Consider the following 16,394-nt stretch of genomic DNA (forward strand, 5'->3'; position numbering starts at 1 on the left):
ATCCTATGAAATATATTCATTCCAAGATTATTTCAAAACAGACCTGCGTGAAAAGGTACCCTAGGGCCTAGGCGTAGGCCGTAGAGGACGCCCTAAGGATCTGTACGATGCTCTTCAATATTTTACACGTGTTTACACTTTATACGTAAAGGTTCAGATTAAAATGGGCTTCTTGTCGCAACTAACCATTTTTTTCAGTGCTTGCTATATTATAATGATTGTCATTGTTATAAACATCCTTCAGAAAAGAATACACAGATAGTTATCTACGCGCTTGTTATTTTTTAGCAAATTAGTCAAATGTATTTTTGTATAAAAAGAAAACATTTGATTGCAGAGTTGATTAAATTAATTAATTTTCCATTACAAAATATACGCAGAACTTTAAAACGAAGGTTAGAGAGTCAGATAGAAGAAACAGAAAGTATCCAACATAATCAGACGGATTTTATAAAAGCGATGGGAACGATAGACAACATTTACGTACTGAACTACTTGGTTAACAGAAACCTAGAGAGAAACAGAGGGAAATTAGTCTCGTTGTTCGTGGATTTTAAAGCAGCTTTTGTTCAGTAAACAGAAAAGTGTTATGGCAGGCAATGAAAGAGAGGGGTATAGTGGGAAGGCTGGTGGAGAGGATAAAGAAAATTTTTTACTGAAACCAGGATTAGGGTGAAGCTAGGAAAGGAGAAAGAGGATGTATTCTAGACAGGAAGATGTCTAAGGCAAAGGTACCCTTTGATTCTACTACTTTTTAATATGCTGCTGATAGACTTAGAGCAGTGGTCGGCACGCTCTTGCCCTGGGCAGGGTAGCCTGCCCTGGCTGCCCTGTGACCTACTCTCAGGGCAGTACCTGCGTGCTTGGCCAGATCATCCCTTCCCTCAGGGGTCCTTTGTTATAAAATGGGAAAAAATGTGAAATTAAAAAATTCGTAATTTTGCGATCAGTGAATTAAAAGTAATATATTTGGCATATACGTATTGTTCCGATTCCAAAGACATGTAATTTGTCTATAAAGGTTGAAAATTTGAGAAGTATTTAGTATTAAATTGACTGTCAATCTGATGTTTCTTGATTATAAACTCCTTCAAATTTTGAACTTTTCTAGGCAAGTAATATATCATTGGAATCGGAAAAATTCGTAGATGCTGATAATGCTATTTTCAAATCACTAATTAAAAAATTAAAAGTTTTAAAATTTCCTTACTTTGACATGCCTGTGGAGAAAAGACCCTTGCTGGAGTAAGCTCACTCACACTAAGGTACATGAATAGACCGAAAAGTAGTAGAAAAAATTAAGTCGGGTGGAGCCTGACCATACCTAAAAATGAAGAAAAAAGTTTGCCGACCACTGACTTAGAGCAGTGGTCGGCACGCTCTTGCCCTGGGCAGGGTAGCCTGCCCTGGCTGCCCTGTGACCTACTCTCAGGGCAGTACTTGCGAGCTTGGCCAGACCACCCCTTTCCTCAGGGGTCCTTTGTTAGAAAATGGGACAAAAATGTGAGATTAAAAAATTCGTAATTTTGCGATCAGTGACTTAAAAGTAATATATTTGGAATCTACGTATAGTTCCGATTCCAAAGACATGTAATTTGTTTATAAAGGTTGAAAGTTTGAGAAGTATTTAGTATTAAATTGACTGTCAATCTGATGTTTCTTGATTATAAACTCCTTCAAATTTTTAACTTTTGTATGCAAGTAATATATCATTGGAATCGGAAAAATTCGTAAATGCTGATAATGCTATTTTCAAATCGCTAATTGAAAAATTAAAAGTTTTAAAATATCCTTACTTTGACATTCCTGTGGACAAAAGACCCTTGCTGGAGTAAGCTGACTCGCACTAAGGTACATGAATAGACCGAAAAGTAGTAGAAAAAATTAAGTCGGGTGGAGCCTGACCATACCTGAAAATTAAGCAAAAAGTTTGCCGACCACTGACTTAGAGGAGTAGCTAAAGAAGAAAGGGAAAGGGGGGGGGGGCGATTTTGGGCAACACCAAAATATACTCTCTAGCGCAGCGTTTCCCAAACTTTTTTACAGTTTTCAGGGAGGGACAGGATCGCCACCCTACAATTTGTTTCCCAATACTGGAACTCAAGTGGGATACTTGACTGCCGGTCATGCGGGAGGTTGTATGCTTTCGCCCGAGATAATTAGAACCGGTTGAAAAAAATTAAAATGTGTTAAAATGTTAATAAATTAATTTTAATTAGTTGAATCAATTTCCTAACCGGTAAAAAAAATTGAGCAGCGAAATAAAGTGGCGACGGTGTAATCAGGAGCAGTGATAGTTGAGATTTACTTCGGACAATGAAACGCTTTTTATCACTTAAAATGTGCACGAATGTTAATATTAAATGGAGTTTATGATGCAGTAATAATAATTTACATTTGTTTCGATTGCAGGCGATAACTATATTGAAATATCAAGAAACGTGATAAAAACAACAAACTTGACCTCCAAATGCATTACACGGATTTCAGGGAAATTCATTTTCGCGATACCAGACGAAATATTGGCTACTTTAAGTTAAAATATTTCTATAAAAACTAAATTTTTTTTCTAATCTGAAGATAATACAATTATACATAATTTGTCCCCAAAATAATAAACTTTCGAACTTAGCAATTTTGTCCAAATTACTGATTTACCAGATCAATTTACATAAAGTATCTAAATGTTAAACTCTTCTAACTAAACGTTTCACCTAATCCAAGCGTACACTTTCTTTGAGTTTAATATATTCTTGATTCACTCGTTCGCCTTAAGAATTTTTTTCCGTGTAATCTAATTTTAAGCAAATGAAAAGAAACTTGATGAAAATCGGTTAATATCTTCAATGCCAGTTGACAGTTCTTGTAATTTTCCATGTACTTAAAACATGCTTAATTACTCCAAATATTAACCGATTTTCATCAACTTTCTTTTCAGTTTCTTAAAATTATATCAGGAAAATGATTCAGATAATTAGAATTGAATTGAGCCATGTCTTTATAATTTTAGTTATTGAAACAGCCTTAAATCTCATGACAATGAAAGGATCATCATAGCGGGGGAGCTGTCGAGTGACTGGGCCCGGGCTGGCATCCTCCTCGGGGGCTGCCCGGCCCGGGATGGCTTCCCCCGACCGTGGTCGGGCTAGTGACCGTTGGCAGTAGTTTGGGAATCGCTGGTCTAGCTTACGCGAACGACGTGGTTCTGTTAGCGGACGAAGAAAAGGGGATGAACCTAATGATGAGAATTTTCGAAAAGTATGTGGAAGAAAAAGATCTGACGGTGAACGTAGAGAAGACCAAGGTGATATTTTTCAGAAGTAAAAAAAATAGATTACGTTTGGAAGATCAAAGAAGAAACAGTGAAAAGGATGGAGGAGTTCTGTTACCTAGATTTTTGGTTTGAGGCAGGAGGTGGAAACGAGGTGCAGGTGAGGAAAAGAATAGAATGGGCGAGGAAATTAATGGGACAAGTATGGGGTACAGGAAAGAGAAGGTTTAAAGACGATTGGAGAGTGAGGGTTTGGTTGTTTAATGCGTTGGTTTTGGTGGTGTTGTGTTATGGAGTGAAGGTCTGGGGATGGAAGGAACATAGAAAAGTGAAAAGCATGCATGAGCGACTTCTGAGATAGGTAATGGGGGTTAGCGGGAGTTATCCAGATTAAATGTTAAGGGAAGAATTAGGGAGGCAAAAAATGGTAACTAGACAAATTAAAAGAGAGTGGAAGTTTTAAGAAAAGTTGAAAAAGGGAGAGGGGAGTAGAATCACACAAGTATGTTTGGAAGAAGTTCAGAAAAAGAAGACGAGAGGCAATGTGGGAAATTCGCAATGGGATGAAGAAAGGAAAAAAATGATGAGGGTTTGTAAAATACGAGAAAGGGTTATGGAGTGGCTGGACATAGATTTAGAGCTATTAGTAAAGCATGGAGAAGAGAGACAGAAAAATATTATGGATTCGAGGTACAATAGATGGTATATGATGGTCAAAGAGCTGACGAGACCAGAAGATCTGCAAAAAATAAAAAAGGATGATACATGGAGTAGAATGGTACGATTTAGAATGGGAAGAGTGACAGCTTGTAGATATTGGATGGATGAAGAGGAGAATCTGTGTAGAGTATGTGGCTAAGAAATGGAGTCATGGGCAATTGTATTAGAGAAGTGTACCAGAGAGGAAGATTGACAGCTGAGTAGGGATGAGTATGTAAGATGGATTTTGGATGGTAACGGACTGGGAATGATGTGGATGATGAAATTGGAAGAAGTGAAGGAAAGCAAGAGAATATGGTAGAGCCAAAAGGGTAATTCTGAAAAAGGAAAGTAATAAGCAAAAGTTTATTTCGAAATCGTGGAAAATGCATTATTTAAGGTAAGAGGAAACGGAAGCCCTTAAAGATCGCTCACTAATATAATTATAAGCATTATTTTTCAATGTTATTATTGACTTTGATTGTCAAGTAGGGGCGAAACATTAGAATATAAGCAGTTGGTAAGTTAGATTAAGGAAGGAATGTAAATATACCTAGGTACAGGAAGCGGAGGCCCTCAAACCCGCAAAAGGGAGAGATTATAAATATACATACATATAGGTCTCCTCCCTTCATGCTTTTCTTATTCTTTAGGCGTTTAAAGAACAGTTTATACTAAAAGTTTTGAATGAAAATAAAATTCAACAAATTAAAGGCAAATATATACAAACGAAGGCAGTTTTGTAAACCAATACAGAGTATAAAAGTCATACAAAATTTACTGAAACAACCAGCAAATCCCAATTGAATTTCGAATTGTTGCTACCAGATCATAAAGTTATTAAATAAGCATAATACGGAGGACGAAACCGAAAACGAAACACCTCAACGAACAACTATTTCATAATTGAAAGCCAGTGGCCTCTCTATATTCTATAATTTCAATTATACAAAAGAAACAAAAGTTTGCACACGATTATTTAAAACGAAAATGCAAATATGTGTTGGCGCACTTTAATAAATTAGGCGATAGATATCAGACCAACCAGACATTACGAAAATTAAAAAAATAATTACTTCAGGGACCAAAAAGATAAATTTTCTCATAACTAAGGAAAACTAACTTAAAGAATCTTACGAGAGAATCAGCTGAAGTTCGAAAGTCCAGCGACTTTTAAAATAACTGCAAAACTGTCATTATTCTCTCTGGAATCTTAATGAAAAACATTCGCGAATGAATAAAGCAATTTAAACTTTTCAAAGTAAAAATGTTGGTATATATATTGCATTTAAAGCAAGTTCGATACTTTTTAATTAAAAGATCATTTATCTCCTTTGAAGATACATATTTTGATTTCCTTAAGCAGAATTCGAACTGCATTGTCACATAAAAGTATCGAAAACAATATTTTTACAAGCATAAAAAAGTCGAAACTGAAAACAAGTAGCTAGAAAAGATCAAACATTACTTTGTAAATCTGTGATAAGCCTGAAATATTTAATAACGTTTGAGCAAAATTTATATAAAATTGTACTTTTTTCTTTGTAACGCAGGAGACCTAACATTTTATGACGGAAACTTGTACAGAGTACATTAGCTATTTCGTGTTTCATTATGGCGGACCAGGTGGCTATAAGATGATGCCTGAAAATTGAGATAAACTTGATAGAAACATTTAATAAAATAATAAAATCATTAGTAAATAGTACTGAAAAGTTTTTTTGTGGCGTTGCAAATAAATTTTGAGTGATCTCGGGTGAGAGATTTTTCTGTTTTTCACGGATCTTGCGAAACATGAGCCATTTCAGACACAAAAAAACTACAATTTTTGATCCCTAATCAGTAACCGTCTGAATCGTCATTAGAAGGTTGACATACAGGAAAAAATAGATGGAATGTAAAAACGTGATAATGATTAATTAATTAATTACAGAAATTACCAATGAATGTAATTTAAGCGCAAAAAATATGGGTAGAAATAGAAAACAAAATTGGTTTAAAACTTTAACATGTTTTTTTTTTCATTTGCTCCAAATGCCAAAAAGAAACTTTTCAGTGCTATTACCTATGAATCTAATTATTTTCAGTTATTCAGATCACCTTAATAAACATTGGAGTCAACTGCAAGGATTCAAATCTTATTATGCTTTAGAATGGTTAGCCTTAGAATTGTTAGATTGATTTCCATGAAATGGAGACTCTTTACAGAGGAAAAGGGATCAACTCATTTATATCCCAAGATCCCTATTCCACGACGTTTTCTCATAGTTTTTTACCGAATAATTTCCCTCTATTTTTTTTAATTTAAGAAAATCATTCCCTAGATACTATATGAAAATCAATTTAAAAATAACATTAAACTTTTTAACTTTATTTAAACTTCTTTTCCAAATCGCGTTTAGCGACATTTTTTGTTTGATTTTATGTATTTTATCTATTTTCATAACTTTCATTATTAATATTTTGATGTATTTTTTTATTTGAGAACATTTTTATCGTAATTTATATATTAACCTCCAACATCGGCGGATATTTTAAAAATTGCTTAGATTCCTTTTCGATACTCATCATCCTTAGTAATAAATTTTAAGATTAATTAGAGATTATTGATATACTTTTCATTGATAAATTTAGTAGAGGACATATAATAGGCTCTTCTTTCGTATTTATTTTCATTTTGACCAAAAAACTACTTAGTTCCCTTTTTGAGAAACGGCTTTAATTTAAGAAACTACATTCAGAATATATAAAAATTTCAATTCTTTTTTATGTCCAACCATTTAGTTTTAGTATTCAGTAAAATCTCATAGGTGGTTCATGCTGGCTTCCTTGTGACTTTGACATTTAAAAACAATCTACCAAAATCTTAAGGTGCTCACCTTAAGATTTTGGTAGATTGTTTTTAAATGTTTTTTTATTGTCTTTGAAAAGAAGACTAAACCAAAAAAGGAAGGGGATTCGGTGGGTGCCTTCATTGCGTTAACATTTTAATTCATATGAACATTATATATTGGCGCCTCACTTCAATCCTGTTTAATCTTGTGCCGATTTATGCCAATGAATGAATACATTTTATGTCAGTTAAAGAGGGTACAAACTTAAGCCAAGTTAATCATGTAAGATGCCATAAGATGAGGACGAATGTTGAAGTCAATTTAATTCCTTCCGTTAAGTATTGTCAACATTTTAAACCAGAACAATTTGTGGGTGATTCTAAACCAATCTATTTACATTATTACATTTCCCAAAAAGGAAAATTAAAATATTCATAATCCCACCCTGCAGATCAGAAAGCATCAAATTCATTTTAATTCGAAGATTACTCAAGGCAATTCCGAACAATTCCTTCTATGGTTCAATTCACAACATTTTGAAAATAAACTAATATCGTTTTTTTGCCACGTTTGAATTTATTTTAATCAATTTCGATACACACTTTCTTACCGGGAATATGAAATTCTCAAGAACTACAGGCATATAAAATTTTCAATAAAAAGATTGAAACAGTCATTTTCTACAAGCATCTAGTAAACTTTTGGAGATAGGAAAAAGTGGAACACATCTTTAGATTTTCCATAAAAAATAAATTGCTATTGCATGTTAACAAACTTATTAATACATACAAAATAGATACGACGGAGATAAATAATATAAAAATTCTGTAAAATTGAATGCGGATTTGTGATTACCCTTGGAGGTATTGGGAGTCTTTTGTTGCTCACGTTTTGATTTCGACTTCAAAACGAAAAATAAAGTTTCGTTAGCAGTCCAAAGCCAGACTTAATAAAACGTCTTGAGCATGTCTTGACTATGTTTTGTTTGGGGGCAATTGAAAACTTAGCCAAATCGAATAATTTTTTACTCGCTGCTCGAAAATAGGGTTATAGTCGATCCATCTACTTTACTTTGGATGAAATATAAACCGTCTAAATAAGATTCGAACATTTGATCAATCAAACTATATTTCGATTAATTAATTTCTTTCAATATAAAACGTGATTTTCCATAAAAACTTATATTTCGAAGAAATTTTAATCTGTCTTATTTAAAAATACATACCTTATAAATAATCTACAAAAATCGAGAATTTATTATATAGAATTTTCTAGAAGTATTTGAATTTTTTCGTTACGAGTAAAAATACATTTAATTATCGTAATCGTAGTTTGGTTTTATTTAATTTCGCACAAGAAAAATATTTGGAAACCTACTAGAAAATATAGAAAAGAATACTTTTTCGCAACAGACTAATAAAGATTAGCATTTGTAATTATGTATATGGTTAAACTCACTCGAAAATGGAACAGCTTCGACCAAAGATACGATGAAGATGACCGCCAAAGCGACCATGTTTTTCATGGCTGCAGGCATTTTCTGTAATCATAAGAACGTAACGATTTGCTATTAGAATCTCGAGAAGTCATTGATAATTGCCACTATAGTGGTCGACCTTCAACAATACGTTCGCAGTATTATGATCAAGAGGAAGTAGTTGAAGGCGGGACGCTATAGAAAAAGTCTGAAAGAGTCTCAAAACTCAAGGGGCCTATCAAGAATCAGAGTTATTGATACACGTACTAAAAAAAGGGACAGAGAGATTAAAAAGAAAGAAACACCCCAACTCTAATTAAATATGTTTTTGCTATATTGAGAGGAGTGAGGTCACCTAGATTTAACATGTACAAATGTCACATAAATACATAATAAATTCTTATTGTCAAAACATTTCTGCCAGAGTGCATGGTTATCAAGTTATTTTAGCCATCTAAGATATGTACAGAAGTACCTTTTAACAGAATTGCATTGCAATAATAGAACTTTATCCACTTTCTAGTTGAAATTGAAACATAATTTGGGAAATAATTAATTTGCGCAAATATAAATATTTACTTTTAAGTCAGTTTTTTTTTGTATTCATATAAAAACTTGTAATTTATATATTAACTTCTATGGTGACAATTTTTTTGTATATGTAAAGGTTTTTTTAAAGCAATATTTGATAATTTCATGAGGCTTGAAACGAGACCGGAAAAGCAAATTGGCTGAAAAAGAATTCCTTGAGAATGTTTAAGCTCGATTCACGAAGTAACAAGGTAAATCGTGACTTTTAATAATTAGAATCATTAAATCAATGGCCGACAGAATTCTGCTTGTATTTTGTAAAATAATTCAAAATAATATATATGATTTCAAAATTAGTAAGAATTGCAATGGATTAATCGAATTTTCAATTTTCCTTGAAATGCCATCATTTTTTTCTAATTCAACTCTACGAGTGATAAATAATAATTTTCTAAGAATTGTTCAGTTCTCATTCTATTTTTTATTAAATGTATAATAAAGAATACATTGAATTCGTAATGTAATTTACAATAATATTTAGGTCAACTTTTTACTTAACTTTAAATAATGCTTATTGTAATAAAGATATTGCATGATGTAAGCATGCCTCATATATAATGACATTGTGTTTGGAATTTCAAGAATAAACACATCACATTTATTGGCACCTACGTATAAAAATATTGCATCTGTCAAAGAATCTTGTTTTTCCTGAAGTGTTTGATCGCGAATTTCGTGATTAAGTTTTGTTAATAATCTAAACATAATTGAACTCAGCATATGCAAAATATAAAATTTAATATTTCACACCAAAAAAGACAACTCTTTAATGATAGTGATAAAAAGCGTATAGTAGAAACATATGTTCAGCGAAGCCCTGAAACAAAAAATGACCTGGTTTGTGCTGTGAACATGTCACGCATTTACTATTAGTTCATGTTCAAACATAATATTTTATTACACTCATTTCCTGAGATCTTAAAACCAAATATTTCTTCAGGGTGGCTGTTTTTAACCCCGGAAAAAAATTCTCGGTCATTCAACAAAATAGTTCATGCTGAACAGCAGTTAATATAATGTAGTTTTTCAATCTTATTTTGTGCTAAATAGGTTGAAATCTGTCGAAATTCTCCATGAAATGAGTCACAATGAAATTATTGTGTTTTTTTTATAGGGAGATATTTCAAAAGTAGTGCATATTTCAATGTTTTCTAACAATTTAAATAAAATCTAATGTATGACACATTTTTTAGTGCGTTCTTGGAATTATTATAAAAGTAATCAAAAAGGTTGGGCAAATTTCAATATTTTTCTTTTTGAAGGAAATATTTTTGTAAAATATATAAAATGTAAGTAATTATGATGTTTCTATACAAATTTATTGAAAATTAATTAATTTGATTTTTTATTATTGTTTTCCTACATATCAGATATCCTCGAATTTTCCCAGCTTTTTTATCAACTTTTTAAAATGTTTATTAAATTAGGCATTATTTAACATTTAGGGAAAACATTGAAATTTTCCATATTTTTGCAATACCTTCTTAAATAAATGCGAATAAATGCTTTCTATGTAGCGTTTTTATAGAGAATTGTGAGAAAAAAATTTAACTTTCATATAACTAACATCAAAAGAACTTAAGCTACCACACAAAAATTATGATGGTATACCATATACAAGACGTGAAACAATCAGTCTCCTCTCTCTGATTGTCGAATAAACAATGAAGAGAAGATAAAGTAGAAAAAGTAGATTTTGCGATAAAGTAAAAAACTTTTCGATCTTAAATAAAATTCTCGAGGTAAATACCAGAACTCTAATCTTGTAACATTTTTAATATAAAACCTTATATAAATGGGATACGACAATTTTAGATTAAAAACTTATAATTTATTATGTTCTTCTTTTTGTAAAAATAGAATTTTTATATTTTTAAACAAATCAAAAGTTTTCTAAGCTTAAAGAAGAAATTAGTATTTTTTTACGCTTGGGAGTTGAAGTGTAGAATCTGTCTGATTTCTAATGGATGTGGTAATTTATTTATTAGATATCTGGATTAAACAATTTTTTTACTATAAATATATAAACTAATAATAAATGCATCCTACGAAATTTAAAATTATTTTCGATGTCCTTTAGTGAAAGTTTTTTCTTTGATTTAACGATTTTCAAAATGAACGGTATTACAGGCTTTTAACTGAATGAAACATGAGAAATATGTCAACTAATCCATATTGCAACTTTTCAGACCACTAATTTTAATAAAAACTTTCAACATTCCCGGTTATTTCTCGGTTCTTTACTCTCTAAATCTACATCAGCTATAAGTATACCGCTAATTCAAATCAGCGCATATACGCTGCTAAAGCAGCGAAATTTAGCTGCTGATCAGGAAGGTTTCACTGATTAACAGCTAAATTTAGCTGATTTGTCAGCGTATATACGCTGATTTAAATTAGCGGTATACTTATCACTGATTCAGATTCAGAGAAGAGGGTCACAAAAAATATAAATTCCTGATCATTTTTCGATCCAACGGCAAATAATGAATTAATAATTATATCATGCATTGTTTATTTTTTAATGAAATATGTGGATGAAATGTCGAGGTCTTGACCAAAGAAATCTTGCTAAGTTGAATGAATCGAATACTATAAATAGTTGTGTTGGTGGGAAGCTAGAAGGTCGTTCTGAGAAAAGTGATACAAACCCATGTAGCTATCTTTAACGAAAAGCAGCAAAAAAATTAAGGACCCTGATCCACAATATCATAATTTAAACTAAGATTTAGCAGGTTCATAGTATTTCCGGGTGATTATTATTGGAAATATTATAGAAAATTATACATTAAAATAATGTATAAGAATTGGATAACGAACGTTCTTCTATGTTCATACGCAGTCCAAAAATAAAGTACAGGGAAAACCTTCAATAGCTCTCCCTTCTATAGCCCTTATGAGAATTGATGCCACGCGGGATCTGCGGTTGTCACTCAGGCGTGAGCAAACCAACGCGGAGTAGGCTATAATGAGCTAGTTCCCATCCAACGCCAGCCCCAAAATCCACGCTATAGAAGAGTTTGACTGCATATAAACATGGAACTCAGGAGCAGATCTCCTAACAAAAGAAAATCTCCACTGGCAAAATATATTTTTTCATTTTTGTATGTGCGGAAGCATGAAAGTATTACGCTAATTTTTTCGCTATTTTCTATACCATTCATCTCTTTTCAACTATTTTCAAAGTTTGTATTCAACTTCAGATAAAAAATATCTCTGGGATTAAATGTGAATTTTTAACCAAATGGGAGTTTTTCAATTACAGTGAAAGATATAATGTATGATAAAAAAGCTTGTGTGATTATTTGAATTGTACAATATTGTACTTTTTAGTTTCAAAATTAGGCAATTTCGAATTTTATATTTTTAGTTTGTTTAAGTAACTTAAAGTAGTTCCAAATTTTTAATTCAGAATTGGGTACTTTTGCATTCTTTTAAATATTACAAAAATTCTACATTTTTTAAGACTTGAAGGATGAATTTGAACATATTTCAATGATGTTCCGTAATTTCATATTATAACTGAAGGGTGGCAGAACGAGTAGCTGTCCTAAAACATAATTTAAAAAAAATTTCCTGTTTTGAGGAAATAGATGTGGAAGTTGACAATCCCAAAGTGACACTATGACCATAAATTGAAACAGGCCGGGCTGCAGATTGCGATAAAAATGCAGTAGTTAGTTTTAATATAGAAATATATAATAAATAAGTCATATGCCCAAGAATTTTAAGTTTAAAATTTCACAGGTACTGAAAATCGGATTTCGGTGGAAATTAAAAATGGTATTCTCAATTTTTTATAAAAATAAAACCTTACTCCCGAGATATGGCGACGTTGAATAAGAATGAGGTGTAATACCAAAAAATGTTCTGTTCCGAGAAAATCGAAATTTAGTATGATAGTATATCGCAGTATAACACACCATTTTTCGCTGAAAGCCGCATGAAAAAGAGATTTTCTTTCAATAAACAATAATAATTTAAGAAACATCGGTGCCGAAGGAAAGAAAAACAATGATTACGAGAAGGGCCCTTAGGGACCGTTCAATAACTACGTTACCACTTCGGGGGGAGGGCACGCCGAGACCTACGGTTAGAAACAGGGGGAGGGGGGGCTGTGTGAACGTAACGTTACCAAACATTATCTTGACGTTATGAACCAAGATAGCGTTTTATTAGCACGTTCCCCGATGAGAAATTTAAACGAAGTTATTGAATTTTCCGCCAGATGGCCATATAACGATACGGTATTTTTATCTCCGTTTCTCAACTGTGTTAATATTTCGTTGTCCTCGGTGAATTGATGATAAAAACCATGAAAACGAACAAGTCCATTCCGGCCGGCGAGAATCACTTTTTTTTTCATTTTTCTAGATTCATTATCGAACTACACAGTCACGTAAGGATATATTATCGAATGAGCTTTCCAGAAGCGCAAACTAACGCAGAAAAAACGTAAAATCCATGTGCAGCAAATGGATATGTTACTTGGGGGGGGGGGATCTACGGTTATCACCGGGGGGGGGGGGGCTAAACATTGTCCAAAATCGGTAACGTAGTTTATGAACGGTCCCTCATGGCCGATGCTAGTTTAAGGAATATTCACGTGCGCGCGCTCACTTTCATACTCATTTTTATCATTAACTCAATTTCCTAATAACAATTTATTTGTTACAATTTTCTGAACACTTATATTCTTGTTTACATATTACGTAACGTTATTTTAAACCCTTTTGCCTTCCTACATCCTAACTTCAGTTACGTAACATTTTCTTTGTATTAGTTTAAAAAACTTAAAAGACGTTTTGTAAATAAAAATGGATTTTTACGATGAAGTTCGGTATAGAAATAAATTAAACAATATTTTGACGTAACAAAAGAATGCTTTTTTGGTATTTTTTTAGTTACACGCATTTTCAAATTATTTACAAGGAAAGAAGTATCAGAAATTTTTTTAGAATTATGTAAGTTTTGTCATTTTCATGAGACAATTAGAAAAGAACTTTAAATATTTAAGATGTCTCAAAAAAAGAATGTAGAAGATTTGAAAAATATATCTTTTATTTTAATGGATTTTACAAATTATTAGAAAAATTTTAGCCTTTTCAAAAGATATTTAGGTCTTTTATAATTTCAGAAGAAATGATAAACATTCCATAAATTTTCGGATATGCTTCCAAGGTTTAAAATATTTTTTATCTATGCGAAACCTCTTGAATTCATAGAAATATTTTTAAATGAATCCAATTTTTCTTGAAATTTTGAAAAATAATTTTAAATGTTAAAAATTTACCTCAAAATCTTTAAAAATTTCTTACGAATTTGAAGAAAATTATAAAAGATTTTTGAATATTTCAGCTTCGCCAACAAAAAATTCTTAAATTCTTAAATTTTTAAAAATATTTTTATCTGACTGGAATTTTTCTTGAAATTTTGAAAAGCTATTTAAAATTTAAAAAGCTGCCTCAAATCCTCAATTTTCCTAAGAACTTAAATAACATTTATTTCTTTACTTGAGACCTTTCAAAGTTATTTTAATTAAGGGCGTGTGATACTTTACCATATGGGTTTTTATTTTTCCACACATTTTGTTCACAATTTTTAATTTGAAAAAAAAAACGTTAATGTCCAGACGTTTGCGTTTTTAACATCTGGCTTTCTTTTTCTTTACAAAATTTCACATAAATCTGCATTTTTTAAGTCTTCTGCAGTTTAAAAATCTTCTTTGTTCTCCTTAAATCTTCGCAATATTTATAGAATTTTATGGTTTAGTTTATTTTTTATTTTTTAATGTTGCAAAATTGACACCTTTTTCTTTAAAATCTTCTACTCTTTCTCGAAATTTAAGGAAATATTTTATGTTTCAAAATCTTTTTTGAATTTTCTCCTAAAGCTCATTTTTCAAATTAAAAAATCTAAAGAAATTGTTTTGGGAACCTAAGAATTTATTTCATTATCCTGAATTTTTAAAAAAGTTCTAAAATATCTTATAAATTTTCATTGTTTTTTAAATCGTTTAAAAAGTTCTAAATATCTGTTAAATTTACTCAAATTTATGCTAAAATTATATATTTTGACACGATGTTGCTTTAAATGCTTGTAAACCCTTTTTTGTAAATTTTATGGAATAATTTGAAAAGTTTTGTAATCTTTTTTAATGAGCTCTTAGAACTCTTTAGTAAAAAAATTGTTTGAAATTTTCCCCTGAATCTAAACAATATACTTTTTCTTCTCTTGATGCCCTAAAAAATTAAGTTTACCTGAATTTGAATTAAATCCCAGAAAATGGAAATAATTGTATTAAAATTTTCCATATTTTTTTTAACAATTTTGAAATCTTTAAAATTTAAAATTATTATTTCAGAATGAAATATTAACTGCTTAAAATGTTTACATATCTGTTTTAAAAAATTTAATCTCAAAATATTTCAAAATTATTAACACGCTTCTATTGTTCTAATTTTTAAAATGAGTTTTTTTAATAATCTTATTTTACTTATCTCTTTGAAAATAAAAAGAAAATATTACACAGATGGAAAAAAACAAAACATTTTTTTCTGCTTAAAAAAATCTGGAATTATAATATGGTAGAAAAAAAAGTTCTAATTTCTAGTTATCTATAATAATAAATAATAATAAATAATCTATAATAAAAAGTTATATATCTAGTTCGATGTTGTGAAACAATTTTTAATCTAATAATTAATTGATTTTTTGATAAATGATAACATAAAAAACATTAAACAATCGTTTTCATGCAATCATAAAAATAATATGTACTCTGCGTTTTATTTTAATATCACACTCATTTTTGAAAATTTTGTTTTATTGGTAACTTTTGATACTAATTTCAGAAAGAAATCAAACGTATTTTCATATGTTTTCAAAAATCGAATCGAAATACACATTTTAGTATATCAGAATCATTTGAAAAATTATCTAATTGAAATGATATAATTGCAAATTTAAATTAACTTTTAATATTCAAATTAGATCCAACATTCCATTATGTAACCTTTAAGACGATAATTAAATTATGTTACTTAAATTTTAGGAACTAAGTTTTAATGTTTATTTACTTTAATAATCAGAAAACGTTAATTAGCTAATAATCAATTGACCATTTTACAAAAGAAAAACCATTAAAATATAATTCTGTTATAAAACATTCCAAAACCTTTAACTTTATATATTTTTTTCTAATTTGAACTTTTATTTAATCTTAAGCTTTCAAACTGATTCCAGAAAATGTCACTTTTAGTAGAATCAGTTGATAATGAATTAATCAGTTCACAAAAAAAACATGAAACAATTATTTCCATTGTAGCATTCAAATAATGTTTATATTATGTGTATATTCTCCTTTAAATATTGAAACAGCATTTCTATACGTCTAATTTATTAGTAACCTTTGACACTAATTCGAACCAACATCAAGAAAGTGTGAAGAGAATTATCAGCTAATAATTACTTAAATGGTTCACAACATAAAAAGCATAAAATAATTTCACTGAAATAATAA

General features: G+C 30.6%; 1 protein-coding gene across 2 annotated transcripts in view; it reads right to left on the minus strand.

Annotated features, from left to right (window-relative positions):
• The window catches only part of LOC117171898 (protein SPT2 homolog), a 39,996-nt gene that overhangs the window by 19,728 nt on the left and 3,874 nt on the right, over positions 1-16,394 (minus strand). For both annotated transcript variants that reach the window (XM_033359547.1, XM_033359546.1), the window contains exon 2: positions 8,263-8,344. In XM_033359547.1, the coding sequence (XP_033215438.1) occupies positions 8,263-8,341 (79 nt within the window). In that variant the 5' untranslated portion in view covers positions 8,342-8,344. The remainder of the gene's footprint in view (positions 1-8,262; positions 8,345-16,394) is intronic.

Source organism: Belonocnema kinseyi, chromosome 4 (genome assembly GCF_010883055.1).
Source record: "Belonocnema kinseyi isolate 2016_QV_RU_SX_M_011 chromosome 4, B_treatae_v1, whole genome shotgun sequence".
Taxonomy (NCBI): domain Eukaryota; kingdom Metazoa; phylum Arthropoda; class Insecta; order Hymenoptera; family Cynipidae; genus Belonocnema; species Belonocnema kinseyi.